Raw genomic sequence first — 19,926 nt, 5'->3', positions numbered from 1 at the left:
CCAGAGTGATGTCTTGAGGGAGCATATTCAAAATGGGTTTGACCTGCAGAACACATCAGCAGTTTTCCACAACATGTGCTACCAAATGCAGGCTCCGGGGACGCATGGAAGTGGGAGGTCGTCGCTTCTAGCAATTTCGGTGAATGTAAATGTATTTTGGTAAATATATCATTTTCCCGTCTGTACACATATCTATGCAGTTTTCCCAATTACTGCTGTTTTCTTTCAGATTTCTTCAATTGTAGTACTTGATAGAGGACTGTTACTTTTGTTCCAGGAACTATTTTCCAGCAGACAGTCATGAAATCTGTTGCCATGTGTAAACCACATGTAACAAATTAGATGTACCACATTATGGTTGTCTGTAGCTTTCTCAAACTGAATAGCAAAATCACCATTACCTTTGAGCTTTTCAACCAACTTATCATTAATGTCATCACACATATTGAGTACTGAATGACTAATAGTGTGTTCTGACAAAGGGAAACTTGGCAATTGCGTGCAGCTGACTCACCTATCATAATAGATACCGTGTCCAGGGCAGCTGGTAAAATAAAGTCTTCCTCAGTGGTGTGAGGTTTCCTGTTCTTTTCTGCATGGTAACCAGTTTTGTAAGATGAAAGAAGAGCCTTTATAGGAATTGTAGTCCAGCAAAGATGAGGCCAATTTTAATATAAACGTATATGAGCCATTAAGCTTGCGGAAACACCCCAAACAAAAAACTTTTAAAATTACAGTTTCTGTACAGAGAATTCCCTTTTTTTTTAATCAAAATAAAACAAACTCTTTGGACCCCATAAACATTAGAAAATTGCCCCAGAGGTATTTATTGGGTCTGACAGTAGTTTTGGTGACTTGGAAAACAATATTACAAAGACTACAATATGCATTTGCTTCAATCATTAAAAAAAAAAAAAACTTTCAAGGTAATAGAATATGCAGCATCTACACAGGCTTTAAAATAAGAAAGTCATCATTAGCAAAACAACAAGCATAAACAATTATTTACAAGAGCAACTAAGGACAAATCCAGAGCAAATAAAGGGGCTGAAATGGATGGATTAACCAAAGCAAAATAACAATCTTGAGCTCAATCAATGCCCCAAACTGTTACTCCATTTAGTACAGATTGTAAAACACAAAACACACACATAGAAAATACATTAAATTCACATAACATATAAATGGTAAATAGTGCAAGGGCCTCCAACCATGACAGAGGAAATGAGGGCAAATAAGTGAGCCCTTTCGACCTGCAAGTACCAACTAAATAAATTGCAACACAAGCATGGCCTTTTCAGTCTTAACTGACAATGAAAAATATTAAAGATACCTAAACCCAGAGACGACACACACCAGTTGTGCACATACATAAAAATCTTTCTGGATCAAAATTAACTGACAATGAAAAATTTTAAAGGTACCTAAACTTAGAAAATACACGTACCATTAGTAAAGATAAAAGTGTGTCTTTCTAGTCGAAGGTTAACAGACAATAAAAAATGTAAGATATCTAATATTAAAAAACACTTGCACTAGTGGTACAGGTAAAAGCAAGCAAAGCATTGTTAAAAGCAATTCCTTTTACGCCAATTGCTCACAAACTCAACAAGGTAAAATGGAAGCCCTTCAAATAAACATTTAACTCAGCCATGTCCTTATTACTGGGATTCCGATACATGTTAAGGGCTTTGGCCAAACCAACAGCTAGCAGTATAAGCCATATCAAGAACATCAAACCGAATTCAGTACCGAAAGATTGGAGGAAGTATTTAAAAACCACATAAGTCAATTCTTTGGAGAACAAACTCTGATCCTCCCGTAATAGCAGGTCTTTAAGAGGCCTTTATTGATAGAATAACCCAGAATCTGTTGACCATCTCTAATCTGTTGCTTTATGTCCTTTCATTGTGCATCCTCATCTGGTTCCTCTTTTAAGTTGCTAAACAGTACAGGAATACCTCCAAGAACAGCAGAAACACATACGGATTCCTGGATAATTTGTGCGGTCTTAATAACTTCTGAGATGCATTTGAACATGTGACAGAGAGCTTCAGCCACTTGGTTGTTTGCACCTTTGATACGCTTCACTTGAAAGTGGGAGACAGAAATTCCAACTGTCCACCCACCAATCCTTCCTATTTTGTGGAGCCTTGCCCATAACTGGGTGAAAACCTGATTATCTGTTTGCAGCCAGAATAATTTGCTTTCAAGGTGGAACTTAAATTTCTCAAGTTCAAACAAGAGAGCCAAGGCCTCTTCACATACAGAGTACTTGACATCGGTGGGCAACGGGGTCCTAGTACCCTCTCATTCTGGAAGTAATATGGCCACTATTTCTGAATGAGAGGCATCAGTTTGCAAGATAAATTCATGGTCAAAATCAGAAACATGTAAGACAGGTGTGATAGCCAAGACCATGCACAGATTGCTGGGAGCAACTGATTCAGAGGTGTGGACAATTGGGCAGAATAAGCGATACTTTCTTCTTCTTCTTCTTCTTCTTCTTCTTCTTCTTCTTTCTCTCTCTCTCCTTTAAAAAAAAATCACCTCCTATAAATCTATCCATGCCTTTCTTGTATTTATGTAGGGGCAATTGCTAGGTAGGCTTAGTATGATCCTGATTGCTCTTCATTCCATCAGCTAACAGAATATGTCCCAAAAAGGAAATCTCTCATTGGGCCTGATTTACATTGTAATGTTCTACAGTCAGCCTGGCTTCATGTAAAAGGCACAAGACCTGGCGTAAATGATTGTGGTGTTCAATGAAAGTCTTCATGTATATTACAATATCATCTTAGTAACTGTAAACACATTTGTATTTGAGCTCCCCTCACACTGATCCCAGCAGCTGCTAACCCGAAAGTGACGCAGTATTCAGACAGAATCCAATTAGTACAAAATGCAATTAGGGGCTTTGACTCTTTGGCCAGTGGCAACTGATGATAGACTTAAGATCTAGTGTGATAAAATACAAAGTTCCCGAAAACCAGATTAGACAGTAACATACAAATTCCAATACGACTTTTGATAGGGAGTGATCATCAACCACTGGTCAATAATCCTTACACTGTGCTTAGGAACCATAAAATCTGGCAATGCATACAGAGACACTGGTGGCCTAATAAAACCACCTGTCAAAGTCAAGTGATAATTTTATATAACTCTTTTATTTTAGGATTAGACAATTGATAAGGAGATTGGCAGATAGGGATTTGATCAGTGAGCTGAATTTTGTACTCAATTTTATCCGTGACCCCTAATCTATCAGTTAGTACATTGGGAAATTCTTTAAGTACTCCTATCAATTGCTGAGCCTAAATTTCACTGAGATGAGCAACATTAAAATGGAGAACTTTCCCTTTGACACTACACACCACTTGAATATAATTATGGTTATACAGCAAATACCTAAAAAAGGAACTCTCTTCTTGCATAATCTAGAATGCATCCTGTCTTCTTTAAAAAATCATAACCAAGCAGTACATCAGTCAATAGACTCTTTAAATAGTAAATTTTATCAGCCACATCGGCCCACAAATCCCTAAGTTAACACAGATTTTGCCCAATACAGTCAGCTACTTGCCATTGACCGTATCGCGTTGAGAGATTTCCTCCAAGTAAATTAACAAATGACAGAGATGATCACCCATGGTACAGAAGGCAGGTCAGAGCACTGCTGCAGAAACAATCTACATCCATACTCCGCAAGCCACCTGACGGTGTGTGGCGGAGTGTTCCCAGAGTACCTCTATCGGTTCTCCCTTCTATTCCAGTCTCGTATTGTTCGTGGAAAGAAGGATTGTCTGTATGCTTCTGTGTGGGCTCTAATCTCTCTGATTTTATCCTCATGGTCTCTTCGCGAGATATACGTAGGAGGGAGCAATATACTGCTGGACTCTTCGGTGAAGGTATGTTCTCGAAACTTTAACAAAAGCCCGTACCGAGCTACTGAGCGTCTCTCCTGCAGAGTCTTCCACTGGAGTTTATCTATCATCTCTGTAACGCTTTTGCGATTACTAAATGATCCTGTAACGATGCGCGCTGCTCTCCGTTGGATCTTCTCTATCTCTTCTATCAATCCTATCTGGTACGGATCCCACACCGCAGTATTCAAGCAGTGGCCGAACAAGCGTACTGTAACCTACTTCCTTTGTTTTCGGATTTCATTTCCTTAGGATTCTTCCAATGAATCTCAGTCTGGCATCTGCTTTACCGACGATCAACTTTATATGATCGTTCCATTTTAAATCACTCCTAATGCATACTCCCAGATAATTTATGGAATTAACTGCTTCCAGTTGCTGACCTGCTATTTTGTAGCTAAATGATAAGGGATCTATCTTTCTATGTATTCGCAGAACATTACACTTGTCTACATTGAGATTCAATTGCCATTCCCTGCACCATGCGTCAATTCGCTGCAGATCCTCCTGCATTTCAGTACAATTTTCCATTGTTACAACCTCTCGATACACCACAGCATCATCTGCAAAAAGCCTCAGTGAACTTCCGATGTCATCCACCAGGTCATTTATGTATATTGTGAACAGCAACGGTCCCATGACACTCCCCTGTGGCACACCTGAAATCACTCTTACTTCGGAAGACTTCTCTCCATTGAGAATGACATGCTGCGTTCTGTTATCTAGGAACTCCTCAATCCAATCACACAATTGGTCTGATAGTCCATATGCTCTTACTTTGTTCATTAAACGACTGTAGGGAACTGTATCGAACGCCTTGCGGAAGTCAAGAAACACGGCATCTACCTGTGAACCCGTGTCTATGGCCCTCTGAGTCTCGTGGACGAATAGCGTGAGCTGGGTTTCACACGACCGTCTTTTTCGAAACTTATGCTGATTCCTACAGAGTAGATTTCTAGTCTCCAGGAAAGTCATTATACTCGAACATAATACGTGTTCCAAAATTCTACAACTGATCGACGTTAGAGATATAGGTGTATAGTTCTGCACATCTGTTCGACGTCCCTTCTTGAAAACAGGGATGACCTGTGCCCTTTTCCAATCCTCTGGAATGCTACGCTCTTCTAGAGACCTACGGTACACCGCTGCAAGAAGGGGGGCAGGTTCCTTCACGTACTATGTGTAAAATCGAACTGGTATCCCATCAGGTCCAGCGACCTTTCCTCTTTTGAGCGATTTTAATTGTTTCTCTATCCCTCTGTCGTCTATTTCGCTATCTACCATTTTGTCATCTGTGCGACAATCTAGAGAAGGAACTACAGTGCAGTCTTCCTCTGCAAAACAGCTTTGGAAAAAGACATTTAGTATTTCGGCCTTTAGTCTGTCATCCTCTGTTTCAGTACCAATTTTGGTCACAGAGTGTCTGGACATTTTGTTTTGATCCACCTACCGCTTTGACATAAGACCAGAATTTCTTAGGATTTTACTCAAAGTCAGTACATAGAACTTTACTTTCGAATTCATTGAATGCCTCTCGCATAGCCCTCCTCACACTACATTTCGCTTTGCGTAATTTTTGTTTGTCTGCAAGGCTTTGGCTATGTTTATGTTTGCTGTGAAGTTCCCTTTGCTTCCGCAGCAGTTTTCTAACTCGGTTGTTGTACCACGGTGGCTCTTTTCCATCTCTTACGATCTTGCTTGGCACATACTCATCTAACGCATATTGTACGATGGTTTTGAACTTTGTCCACTGATCCTCAACACTATCTGTACTTGAGACAAAACTTTTGTGTTGAGCCGTCAGTTCTCTGTAATCTGCTTTTTGTCACTTTTGCTAAACAGAAAAATCTTCCTACCTTTTTTAATATTTCTATTTACGGCTGAAATTTAGAAAATGATGCAGGCAGTTATTGACGTCTGTGGAGTCACCCTTCTTATAGAGCAACCTAACAATGGTATATTTTAATGTGTCTGGGAAAACACCCTGATTAATTATGAATTACATAGGCGACTAAGGACATTGTATTCAGGGCTGCAACTCTAGTGACTTGTTGAAGGATTTATTATCCACCCCATACAAACTTTTAGTATTTAGAGTCATGATGAACTTGCTTATTTCAGATGAGGATTTGAGATTAGTTTTTATTTCACTAAGTGTTCTCTGTATTGCTTCTCTAGTGCACTGTTTTGTTTTCTCTTTTGAACTATCTGCATCAATTTTCTCATCTATTTTTAACAAGTAATTATTAAAAATATCTGATACACATGAACTGTCTTTCAGTACGCTTCTGTTCTTGTCAACAGATATAATGTCATCTTCTGTGGCTCCTTTCTCTCTCTGTTCCATACTGATTTGGTTTTATTGTCTGATCTGATAATTTCAGACAAGACATCCATAAGAAACTTCCTGGCAGATTAAAACTGTGTGCCGGACCGAGACTCGAAATCGGGACCTTTGCCTTTCGCGGGCAAGTGCTCTACCAGCTGAGCTACCCAAGCATGACTCACGCCCCATCCTCACAGCTTTACTTCTGCCAGTATCTCGTCTCCTACCTTCCAAACTTAACAGAAGCTCTCCTGCGAAACTTGCAGAACTAGCACTCCTGAAAGAAAGGATATTGCGGAGACATGGCTTATCCACAGCCTAGGGGCAGAAGTAAAGCTGTGAGGACAGGGCGTGAGTCGTGCTTGGGTAGCTCAGTTGGTAGAGCACTTGCATGCGAACGGCAAAGGTCCCGAGTTTGAGTCTCGGTCCGGCACACAGTTTAAATCTGCCAGGAAGTCTCATATCAGTGCACACTCCGCTGCAGAGTGAAAATCTCTTTCTCTGTCTCTCTTTTAATTTTCTAGTCGGACCTGATTTTGTTGTCTCATCTGTCAATTTGAGACAAGTTATATATACTTTTGGATTATTTTTTTTTTTTTTTTTTTTTTTTTTTTTTTTTTTTACAAATTTTCTTAACATGTTACAGTACTGATCATAATATGTAAGTATTCCTAGATCATTAATTATTATGGCTATTTTGTACAAGAACTTTTTTCATTGTGAAGAGACCTGCAGTGATCAAAGTTTTCTTTAACAACTTCCTAACATTACATTTAATTATCATTGTAGGAAAACTTCTTTCAAAAATGGACACAAATTCTTTAAAAATTTTGTTGAATTTACAGCTAGAATTAGGTTCTTTGTAAACTTCACCTCACTCAAAAGTTTTTAAGCTTTCTTTAATATCTCCAATAGTTTTGTCATTAATCAACCTCACTTTTTCTTAGTGTCTCTGAAATGAACATAGAGCTAAGTTACATAATGTGATTAACTGTGCATCATGACCAGCCAGTCCATTCACCATAGGATTGGTATTTGTCTCTTTAACCTGAATTTGTTATGTAAGTACATTATCTATAATGGTGCTACACTCTTGAGCAACTCTGGTAGGTAGATTTATAACATACTATAAGTGGCTATGTCACTTTCCTGACAGATTCCTTCAAGAAATTTGCATTAAAATTCCCACAAATTAATAATTTCTCCATTTTGCTTGACAGACAATTAATAGCGTATCAAAACTTTTCATTAAAATTTCCCAGTTACACAGTGGAGATACGTATACTGTAACATCACAAGTATTACATTTCCTCATATTAACTCACAAACACATTATTCTAGACCCTGATCTATACAGAATTTACTTACCTCTCCACTTATTTATCTATACCATCTTTAACTGTTACTCACTTTTTAAATTTTTTAATCCTTTTCTACCATAACTCCTCCTTTATCCATGCTGGAGCCACATGAATATGCCTCTAATTTATAATCACTTATATTAAGATTTTCAATCTGATTGTTTACATGAGATCAATTTCTTTCCAACTACTGAAATCTCGCAAACAAATTAACAACTCTGTTACTTTCTTCATTTCCACACTAATATTCTGATAAAGCAAATTGATTTCACCTTTCTCTCTGTGATTAGAAGATGAATGAGAGTCTCTATCTGTTTAGTTTGTTTTAATTTTTTCTATTTGAATTTGGCCTAGTGTCAGTGTCTCAACTGACCACGATAACCACAGAGATTTCCTTTGTGGTTTTCTGTAAGTTTTCTGCTTATAGGTGTGCTAACTTCTCCATCCTCCTCCTATTCAGCTGTAGATGAGCTTCCTATAGCAATTACTGGAATAGCACCAATATGAGATTTTGCATCCATCTGAAGGAGCCCTTCACCTCCATGTTTACTCGCGTAACAGCACAGTTAATCTAGGACTGGTTATGGCGCCACAGAACCTTCGCAGAATCCACATTTGTGTGCTCAGAAGCTGCTCCTGTTTTGTCCATTTCATCCCTGATACTGTATTTTTCATTTTAAAATGAGAGAGTCTACAAGAATGTTATTGCCTTCTAGATACGTAAATGCCATGTTTTCCATGAGATTACAGGGCAAGTCTGTAGCAAATTGCAACTGAATTGGTCAATTGTTAGAGCAAAGGATGCAGTTCACATTCAAAAAACAGTCACTCACTAATATACAATGGCAAATAGTTTCTTCATAATACATATGAGCAGTCCCATTTATTTAGTATCAATGTGTTATTTGCATACCTGGCTGATATTTGTCAAGTAAACTTCTCCAGAGCTGTGATGCGTAAACATAGCTATGTATATGAAAAACAGTTCTTAGTTAAGCTTTTTGGCTGAACAATGCTGTATAGCTCTTTGCAGATTATGTGTGATTCAGTGAAGTTTCATCCCTTTCTGTAGAAATGCATTGTTTGTTATGTAAATTAGACAGTAATTTCTTAAGGGTAAGGTAATACTGTAACATAGAGGAATGATTACATGTTTAATGTTGTGGCTGAGATTTCATACTGTTAGTATCATACCATTGCTGAAATTGTAACATTCTTTTCCATCTCAGTTTCCTTACAGAGCAAAGACATAAGAAGTAAATTTTCTCATTGTTATTGTGTTCTTGTGACACCTAGGATGTAAAACATTTTAATAATTATATCATTTCTAACACAACCCCTCTTTTAGACTACACATGTTCTTAATGTTTATTTCCAGATGAAGAGGTTCTCCTTGTAATTTGGCCATTAAGGATGAAATTACCTCATTTGAAACTAGAGGAAATGGAAATAATACCATCAATCTGTCAGGACTTTTTTTCCCATAAAATTTCAGTAATATCTGAAATGTCTATAATACCGCAGTGGGTTCATGTTTTGCCAAGGTATGTTGAGTAAACAAAGTCCCTTTTTCTCTGTCTTGTGTTAGAACAGTTCACTAAAAATGCTGCTATTCAAACAGTATGAAGAAAGGAAAAGTTGTCTCTGTATCACACCACTTACCTGAAAGTTCTCCATTCAAAACTTACAAAGAGTTGAGAAGACATTGGAAAAATTTGGTAATTATTTTTTGTTTCACTCCATTAAATTCTGTAACAGATGTAAAACTTGTTTAAAGCATGGCAGATCTTGTATTATTTTGCAGTACGGTTATCGGTTGCCAGAAAGTGATGAAAATTTGATTTATTACAACGTCTTCTTTTTGCCTTTGGCACCAAATCAGTACTCATATCCAAATATCTGCATCTGCCATATGAATGCTATGGTGTTGAAACAAGTAAATTTTGAGTCTGTATTAAAAGAATTCCTCAGAGATGTGAACAAGAAAATGCCTTCTGTATGTGGTCAGTCATTCATTCTTAGTTGCCGTCTGGGATATGCTATACCAAAACCTATGGCATTAAATCAGGCAAGTATAAGTATCAGATACATAGGATTAGCACATTTTCTTGGTTAACATCATGCTAAGACAAATGCAGGGTAAACCTGAACCTCACAAAAGAATTCAAAATAACTTCATAGCAGGAAAAGAGTCTATAATATGCTATCATTTTACCACGGAAAGATACAGTTTCTCATAGGTACCTATGTACAGATGCAAAAGAACTGTAATATTGTTGCTATCACTGCAGAAACAGCTCAGTACAGTGTCATTGTGTCACTTTTGCTTTGCATTTAATGAACCCATACTGTTGTGCAGAAGAATCAATATAAAAACAAAGCTGAGACAGAACTGAGCAGTACTGAATGCAAACTTTGTGATGATGGGTGGGGGGATAAAGTGGGCATTATTGTTGTCTACACCAAGTACCATAAGTGAACGTAACAAGTTTTTTTCCAAACAACTCCCATAATGCTTACCATTGTCCTTTGAACTATTGCACAAATATTTTGTAGTCAACACAGTTACAAAACAAGAGGTGGTGAGAAATAAAAAAAAATGCAATTATTCTGTGATGAACCAGAGGAGACTACTAATTTTTATAAAACACAGGGGCATCTTAAAAAAAGAAAACCGAAACAATCTTAACTACACACTTCAAAAAAAGTTCTGCATCACCTCAGTTCTGAGAGTTCTGGAACCTGTACAGAAAATTGGAATAGAGACCAACATAAACATCATTTTCATCCTTTTTATTGCTCATGAAAACCACACATTGCATGTTGTACCACCATACAGCGAGACCCTTGGAGGTGGTGTTCCAGATTGCTGTACACACTGCTACCTCTAACACCCAGTAGCACATCCTCTAGCATTGATGCATGCCTGTATTCATTGTGGCATACTGTCCACAAGTTCATCAAGGTACTGTTGGTCCAGATTGTTCTACTCCTCAACAGCAATTCGGCATAGATCCCTCAGAGTGGTTGGGGGGTTACGTCATCCATAAACAGCCCTTTTCAATCTATTCCAGTCAGTTTTGATAGGGTTCATGTCTGAAGAACATGCTGGCCATTGTAGTCAAGCGATGTCATTATCCTGAAGGAAGTCATTCACAAGATGTGCACAAGGGGGTGTGAATTGTCGTCCATGAAGGCAGATGCCTTGCCAGTATGCTACCGATATGGTTGCACTATCGGTCAGAGGATGCCATTCACAGCCATTACAGTCCATTCCATGAACGCCAGTGGCGTACGTCGGCTCCACATAATGCCACCCCAAAACAGCAGGGAACCCCCACCTTGCTGCACTCGCTGGACAGTGTGTCTAAAGTGTTCAGCCTGACCGGGTTGCCTCCAAACACGTCTCCAACGATTGTCTGGTTGAAAGCATATGCAACACTCATTGTTGAAGAGAACGTGATGCCAATCCCGAGCGGTCCATTCGGCATGTTGTTGGGTCCATCTGTACCATTCTGCATGGTGTCGTGGTTATAAACATAGACCTTGCCGTGGACGTCGGGAATGAAGTTGTGCATCCTGCAGCCTATTGCACACAATTTGAGTCGTAACACGTCATGTGGCTGCACAAAAAGCATTATTCAACGTGTGGCATTGCTCTCAGGTTTTCTCTGAGCCATAATCCATAGGTAGCGGTCATCCACTGCAGTAGTCGCCCTTGGGTGGCTTGAGCAAGGCATGTCATTGACAGTTCCTGTCTCTCTGTCTCTCCTCCATGTCTGAACAACGTCACTTTGATTCACTCTGAGATGCCTGGACGATTCTGTTGTTGAGAGCTCTTCCTGGCACAAAGTAACAATATGGATGTGATCGAACCACGGTATTGGCCGTCTAGTCATGGTTAAACTACAGACAACACGAGACGTGTATCTCCTTCCTGGTGGAATGACTGGAACTTATCAGCTGTCAGACCCGCTCCATCTAAAAGGCGCTGCTCATGCATGGTTGTTTACATCTTTGTGCAGGTTTAGTGACATCTCTGAACAGTCAAAGGGACGGTGTCTGTGATACAATAACCACAGTCTACGTCTATCTACAGGAGTTCTGGGAACAGGGGTGATGCAAAACTTTTTTTGATGTGTGTGTTATGTGCATGCATATAAAACTGGGCAGAAACTGAACCTACACATAAACACAGTAAGTACAAACTTATGCTGAAGAGGAGTGTATCATGCTGGAGTTATGTTAATAACCATATGTCTTGTTACTTAAAATGTCTGCCGACTTTAAAAACATTGAAGGTAAAGTTGAAACAGGTCTTGCTTGATCACTGCTTCTGCTTTGTCTCTGAATTTCTGGAACATCATAATAAGTAAACCTCATTTACCAAATATCGTTAATTATGTATTTTGTCACTCTACACTGTAAGTTACCTTGTACTTATCATGTGTCCCTCCTAATAACCACAGCTGTCATGTGGTGAAGCAACGTAGTATGTCAATTTATATTATTATGCACTCCAATTGTGTTGACCATGTAGTCACAATGGCTGCTGTAATCATAAATTAATTATGTTTACCCCTGTCCTATATCATGTGTATAAATAATGTACTAAAAATTATTCTTGGACTAAATAAAGAAATAAAATTCCTGTCTTCCAAATACTCAAATGACATTCCTGAATAACCTCTGAAATTTTATCAGTGGTCTTTGAGTTCACCCTTTATATAAAAGGAAGACCGATTGCAAGAATACCATGACAAGATATTAAAATCACAAAAGAAGAAATAATTTAAAAAAACAGTTACATTTTAAATAACTTTTTTATTCAGGACTTGTTCTATACAGCCCAATCCTATTAAAAATCCTTTCTTACATGTCTTATAACCTGACATTTTCCATCTGCTTCTTGCAGGCACCAACAAACCACAGATCATCTTTAGATTGTTTTTGCTATTTGTATTAACTGAGAATTTAGCTAACTGACAGCCAACATCTTGTAATGGCAAGTTATATAGACACTACGGAATGGTGTATTTGCCACATAATCCCAGATAAGGCACACTCATCCATCAAATGCAACCATCTCTTCTTTTTAGCAGAGGCATGTTACATCTCTGTCTCAGACATGATGAACATTAATTACTGAAAAGCCAAGAATATTTCAATTCGTAACCCCCATGAACCATGGACCTAGCAAAAGTTGGGTGACTTGTGTGCCTCAACACTTCAGACAGCCATATCATAGGTACAACCACAATGGAAGGGTATTTGTGGAGAGATCAGTGATTACCAAAGAGGGCAGCAGCCTTTTCATTAGATGCAGGGACAACACTTTGGGTGACTGATCTGGCCTTGTAACATTAGTCAACAGCAAGGGTAGCTACAGCTCTTGTTTCTCCTGAGACAATACCCACCACAGTAGTGCAAATTTTTGTTTACTAGTTCCACAGACCCCCCCCCCCCCCCCCCCATGAACCATGGACCTTGTCGTTGGTGGGGAGGCTTGAGTGCCTCAACGATACAGATAGACATACCGTAGGTGCAACCACAACGGAGGGGTATCTGTTGAAAGGCCACACAAACGTGTGGTTCCTGAAGAGGGGCAGCAGCCTTTTCAGTAGTTGCAGGGGCAACAGTCTGGATGATTGACTGATCTGGCCTTGTAACACTAACCAAAATGGCCTTGCTTTCCCCGAGGGCATGCAGCTTTAGTGTACGATTAAATGATGATTGCATCCTCTTGGGTAAAATATTCCGGAGGTAAAATAGTCCCCCATTCGGATCTCCGGGCGGGGACTACTCAAGAGGACGTCGTTATCAGGAGAAAGAAAACTGGCGTTCTACGGATCGAAGTGTGGAATGTCAGATCCCTTAATCGGGCAGGTAGGTTAGAAAATTTAAAAAGGTAAATGGATAGGTTAAAGTTAGATATAGTGGGAATTAGTGAAGTTCGGTGGCAGGAGGAACAAGACTTTTGGTCAGGTCAATACAGGGTTATAAATACAAAATCAAATAGGGGTAATGCAGGAGTAGGTTTAGTAATGAATAGGAATGCAGGTAAGCTGCTACAAATAGCATAGTGAACGCACTATTGTGGCCAAGATAGACACGAAGCCCACACCTACTACAGTAGTACAGGTTTATATGCCAACTAGCTCTGCAGATGATGAAGAAATTCATGAAATGTATGATGAGATAAAAGAAATTATTCAGTTAGTGAAGGGAGACAAAAATTTAATAGTCATGGGTGACTGGAATTCGACAGTAGGAAAAGGAAGAGAAGGAAACGTAGTAGGTGAATATGGATTGGGGCTAAGAAATGAAAGAGGAAGCCGCCTGGTAGAATTTTGCACCGAGCATAACTTAATCATAGCTAACACTTGGTTCAAGAATCATGAAAGAAGGTTGTATACATGGAAGAACCCTGGAGATACTAGAAGGTTTTAGATAGATTATACAATGGTAAGACAGAGATTTAGGAACCAGATTTTAAATTTTAAGACATTCCCAGGGGCAGATGTTGACTCTGACCACAATCTATTGGTTATGAACTGTAGATTAAAACTGAAGAAACTGCAAAAAGGTGGGAATTTAAGGAGATGGGCCTGGACAAACTGAAAGAACCAGAGGTTGCACAGAGTTTCAGGGAGAGCATAAGGGAACAATTGACAGGAATGGGGGAAAGAAATACAGTAGAAGAATGGGTAGCTTTGAGGAATGAAATAGTGAAGGCAGCAGAGGATCAAGTAAGTAAAAAGACAAGGGCTAGTAGAAATCCTTGGGTAACAGAAGAGGTACTGAATTTAATTGATGAAAGGAGAAAATACAAAAATGCAGTAAGTGAAGCAGGCAAAAAGGAATACAAACGTATCAAAAATGAGATCGACAGGAAGTGCAAAATGGCTAAGCATGGATGGCTAGAGGACAAATGTAAGGATGTAGAGGCTTATCTCATGAGGGGTAAGATAGATACTGCCTACAGGAAAATTAAAGAGACCTTTGGAGAAAAGAGCACCACTTGCATGAATATCAAGAGCTCAGATGGAAACCCAGTTCTAAGCAAAGAAGGGAAAGCAGAAAGGTGGAAGGAGTATATAGAGGGTCTATACAGGGGCGATGTTCTTGAGGACAATATTATGGAAGTGGAAGAGGAGGTACATGAAGATGAAATGGGAGATATGATACTACGAGAGGAGTTTGACAGAGCACTGAAAGACCTAAGTCCAAACAAGGCCCTGGGAGTAGACAACATTCCATTAGAATTACTGATAGCCTTGGGAGAGCCAGCCCTAACAAAACTCTACCATCTGGTGAGCAAGCTGTATGAGACAGGCGAAATACCCTCAGACTTCAAGAAGAATATAGTAATTACAATCCCAAAGAAAGCAGGTGTTGACAGATGTGAAAATTACCAAACTATCAGTTTAATAAGTCACAGATGCAAAATACTAAAGCGAATTCTTTACAGACAAATGGAAAAACTGGTAGAAGCCGACCTCGGGGAAGATCAGTTTGGATTCCGTAGAAATGTTGGAACACATGAGGCAATACTGACCCTACAACTTATCTTAGAAGAAAGATTAAGGAAAGGCAAACCTACGTTTCTAGCATTTGTAGACTTAGAGAAAGCTTTTGACAATGTTGACTGGAATACCCTCTTTCAAATTCTGAAGGTGGCAGGGGTAAAATACAGGGAGTGAAAGGCTATTTACAATTAGTACAGAAAGCAGATGGCAGTTATAAGAGTCGAGGGACATGAAAGGGAAGCAGTGGTTGGGAAGGGAGTGAGACAGGGTTTTAGCCTCTCCCCGATGCTATTCAATCTGTATATTGAGCAAGCAGTAAAGGAAACAAAAGAAAAGTTTTGAGTACGTATTAAACTCCATGGAGAAGAAATAAAAACTTTGAGGTCGCCGATGACATTGTAATTCTGTCAGAGACAGTAAAGGACTTGGAAGAGCAGTTGAACGGAATGGGTAGTGTCTTGAAAGGAGGATATAAGATGAACATCAACAAAGGCAAAATTAGGATAATGGAATGTAGTCGAATTAAGTCGGGTGATGCTGAGGGAATTAGATTAGGAAATGAGACACTTAAAGTAGTAAAGGAGTTTTGCTATTTGGGGAGCAAAATAACTGATGATGGTCGAAGTAGAGAGGATATAAAATGTGGACTGGCAATGGCAAGGAAAGTGTTTCTGAAGAAGAGAAATTTGTTAACATTGAGTATAGATTTAAGTGTCAGGAAGTCATTTTTGACTAGAAGAAGGGATCGGTTGGTAGGACATGATCTGAGGCATCAAGGGATCACCAATTTAGTACTGGAGGGCAATGTGGAGGGTAAAAGTCATAGAGGGAGACCAAGAGATGAATACACTAAGCAGATTCAGAAGGATGTAGGCTGCAGTAGGTACTGTGAGATGAAGAGGCTTGCACAGGATAGAGTAGCATGGAGAGCTGCATCAAACCAGTCTCAGGACTGAAGACCACAACAACAGTTCAAATGGCTCTGAGCACTATGGGACTCAACTTCTGAGGTCATTAGTCCTCTAGAACTTAGAACTAGTTAAACCTAACTAACCTAAGGACATCACACACATCCATGCTCGAGGCAGATTTCTAACCTGCGACCGTAGCGGTCTCGAGGGTTCCAGACTGCAGCACCTAGAACCGCACGGCCACTTCAGCCGGCAACAATAGTTCCACAGATGATGAAGGTATTGAAATGATGTATGGTGAGACAAGAAAATTATTGAAGTAATTAAGGAAGATGAAAATTTAATGTGATGGGAGACTGTAATTCAATAGTCAAAAAGAAACAGATGATTGGGGGAAAGAAATGAAAGGGGAAGCCACCAGGCAGATTTCTGCACAGATCATAATTGAATAATTGTAAAAACTTAGTTTAATATTCATGAAAGAAGATTGTTTTTATGTTTCTTATTTCTCTATAATGGGTGACATGAATCTCTAGTTTCTTTCTTTTTATCGTGACATATGGACATAGTTTTTTCCAGGTGTATCCCATGGAATTTGTTCTCACCCACTTCCTGCTGTTCCTGGATTTAATGAATAATTTGGAGCAAATTTGTTCTTGATTGCTTAATCTTGAAGAGCATAGTGTTGAGTCTTCTCAAAGCCATTTAGATGCTATCATTTGTATAAATTTTTAGAGATATTATGATGTTTGATGGAACTTGCTCCAAGCTAATTGTTTCAATCAGCACAATGTTATCTTCTATGAATAGTACTGCTTGAGAATTTAAATATACAGATAAGTCATTTACATAAAAGAGCAAAAGAATTGGGCCTAGAACTGAATCTTTTGGGATGCCATGTAAAACAGTTTTCCATAGTGAGAAACAGTTTCCTGATTTTAGTTTTCTGTGTGTCAGATATCACCTGATACACTCCAAACCATTTTCCCTGATCCCTTTACTTTACAGTTTCAAGCAGTAGAAAGTGGTACACACTACTGAATATTTATGCAACTTTTATTTTTTTTTTATTTATTAAAGAGCGGTTAATGTCCTCTACATAATCATTTGTGACTTCTATAGTTCTTTTCTTTTCTTCCATGAAACATTTTTATCTGTTAACAATAAAATTTTTGAACACTCTTGAAATTTAGCATGATGCTAAAAAGTCTGAAATGTCACGTGGATAAGAGTAGTTTTGTCGGTATTAGATGAAGTGAAAGAGATATTCACACTAAGACAAAAAAAAAAATGACACACCATGAAGAATTATCTGATGTGATGGAGATCAGTATATGTAGTGTATATGTACAGACATGTAAATGATTACAATTTCAGAAAAATTGGATAATTTTTGAAGAGAAAGAGCTTCACAAATTGAGCAAGTCAATAGCGTGTTTGTCCATCTCTGGCCTTTATGTAAGCATTTCTTCAGCTTGACATTGATTGATAGAGCTGTTGGGTGTTTTCCTGAGGGATATTATGCAGCATTCTATCCAATTGGTGAATTAGATCATCAAAATCCAGAGATAGTTGGAGAGCCCTGCCCATAATGCTCAGACATTCTCAGTTAGGGACAAATACAGTGACCTTGCTGACCAAGGTAGGGTTTGGCAAGCATGAAGACAAGCTGTAAAAACTCTTGCAATGTGCAGGCAGGCTTTTTCTTACTGAAATGTAAGCCCAGGATGTCTTGCCATGAAGGCAACAAAATGGGGCATAGAATGTTGTTAACATATCACTGTGCAGTAAGGGTGTTGCACATGACAAACCTAATAGAAATGGCACCCCACACTATCACTCCTGGTTGTCAGGCTTTAGTATAGAAGCGAAGTATATGTTATCTAGCAGCTAATAATAATTCTTGCGACATCAGTTCAAAATGTTGCATCACGTCTCACTGCTGAAGCATTTGTCTGTTCATCAGGTCTCAGAACAGTTTATGTATGATGTTTCAAGCTATTGCACTTCCCCTATGAATCTCAGGAAGTGAAGAAATGCTAGACAAAACAATGATTATTCTTTTAAGCACTGTGAGTACTGGTTTCATTCTCATGTCACATTTTGTTCACTTTTTTAAAGGATCCACTGTGAAGAGGTTGATGTTAGTGTGCACTTCCTTTTAGATATAAAATGAAGTAAGAACACAGATAAGTCCAGAATCAAGCAATGGAAAATCCAGGGTGGAATGTAACAATATTAGAAGAAGGAAAGTTTCCACTCACTATATAGCGGAGATGCTGAATCGCAGATCAAAAAAATTTTCACCTTTAAAGCTTTTTGCCAATGGCCTTTGTCAACAATAGATACACACACACACATGCAAACTCAACTCATACACATAGTTGCATTTGCATGAATGTGTGTGTGTGTGTGTGTGTGTGTGTGTGTGTGTGTGTGTGTGTGTGTGTGTGTGTGTGTGTGTGTGTGTGTGTGCGCGTATGTGTGTCTATTGTTGTCAAAGGCCATTGGCCAAAAGCTTTAAGTGTGAAAATCGTTTTGTTGTATCTACCTGCGACTCAGCATCTCTGCTATATGATGAGTGGCAACTTTCTTTCTCATAATATAGATAAGTCCAGATGGTATTTAAGAAAAATGAATAGACAGTCAGGAAAGGCATACACAGCAAATGCTAAGAAAGAAGTGCCAGTATGAATATTTAAGTACAAGAACTGCTCCAAATGTCTGAGAAAGTGTAGCAAGATCTTCAGCAAGGTGGATGTTCTATGCATTCTGGATGATGAAAGATTTTAAGTGCTGACAAGGGAAGCCGTCATCATCATCCTGCCATAAGGAGATCCGACGAGGCAGGAGAGAAAATAAGGAACCATATAAAATCATTTCCTACTGTTCCATCACATTACTGTCAACAGTGCACTGTGTGACTGTTCTTACCAGGAGATTTGAATATATAAATAATGCATGAACTATACAAGAAACTTTGTGAAGATGAACAGGTTACTGCTGAAGAATATTGGATCTACAGAGAAGTACTGAATACACAGTTTAACCTAGGCTTACATGTACCTAGAAAAGATGTATGTGACCACTGTTATCACTTTAAAAATCTGTCCGAAGAAAATCAAGAGAGAGGGCAAGATCAGCACTCAGAACAGCTAAAGAGAAAAGAGATAGCTATAAATCTAAAAAATTAAATGAAAGAGCAGGACCATGCAGGAGAATGCCATTTACTGGAATTTTACCTATAAGCTGTAAGCGAAGACCATTTTGTAGCTGTATACAGTCTCACAGTACACAATCCTGATACCAGGAAACCTAGAAATTACATGTGGCACAAAGGTGTAGCTAAATGCAAATCAATCAAAGTAGCATCATGTATATTTCAAGAACTCCAAAGATTGTACATGGCCATCCAGTTGTTTTGTTCTCCGACACGCCTGTGGAGGACAAAATCAAAATGTCAGTTTGAGCACCATATTTCTTCATGCTGTACAAACTCTGAACATTCTTATGATATAGCAATACTTCTTTTATCTTGGCCATTCTTTAATAGAGTGTGATTTAGTTCATGACAGTATAGAGAGGGCTGCAAAAAATGTTTAACTTCTATCACCCTTCAGTGTGGTATACTGTTGTTCAGACTGCTTCAAAACAAATGCTTTATGAAGTTGTCGAAATGGACCAGAAAGACTTCCTGGATTTTGGTGCTATGCAGAAGGAACAGTTGGAAAATATGCAAAAGTGACAGTGAAGGAAATCAAATAAAATGACTTACAGTGTCATAATTTCAATATCGCTAAAGTGATGTTAATCATATCTTTTTCAAACATTTCCATGATCAACTATTCAAAAATTTGCCAGTTTCCAAAAAAA

At 38.7% G+C, this 19,926-nt stretch overlaps 1 protein-coding gene across 1 annotated transcript in view; it reads left to right on the top strand.

Annotated features, from left to right (window-relative positions):
• LOC126235376 (uncharacterized protein C18orf63-like) overlaps positions 1 to 19,926 on the top strand; it is a 165,470-nt gene that overhangs the window by 110,917 nt on the left and 34,627 nt on the right. The window contains exons 4-6 of the mRNA XM_049944099.1: positions 8,992 to 9,157; positions 9,235 to 9,331; positions 9,418 to 9,681. Of these exons, the coding sequence (XP_049800056.1) occupies positions 8,992 to 9,157; positions 9,235 to 9,331; positions 9,418 to 9,681 (527 nt within the window). The remainder of the gene's footprint in view (positions 1 to 8,991; positions 9,158 to 9,234; positions 9,332 to 9,417; positions 9,682 to 19,926) is intronic.

This window comes from Schistocerca nitens, chromosome 2 (genome assembly GCF_023898315.1).
Source record: "Schistocerca nitens isolate TAMUIC-IGC-003100 chromosome 2, iqSchNite1.1, whole genome shotgun sequence".
In the NCBI taxonomy this organism is placed as follows: domain Eukaryota; kingdom Metazoa; phylum Arthropoda; class Insecta; order Orthoptera; family Acrididae; genus Schistocerca; species Schistocerca nitens.
Note: the sequence above shows the minus strand (reverse complement) of the source record. Positions and strands in the feature narration are given on the sequence as shown.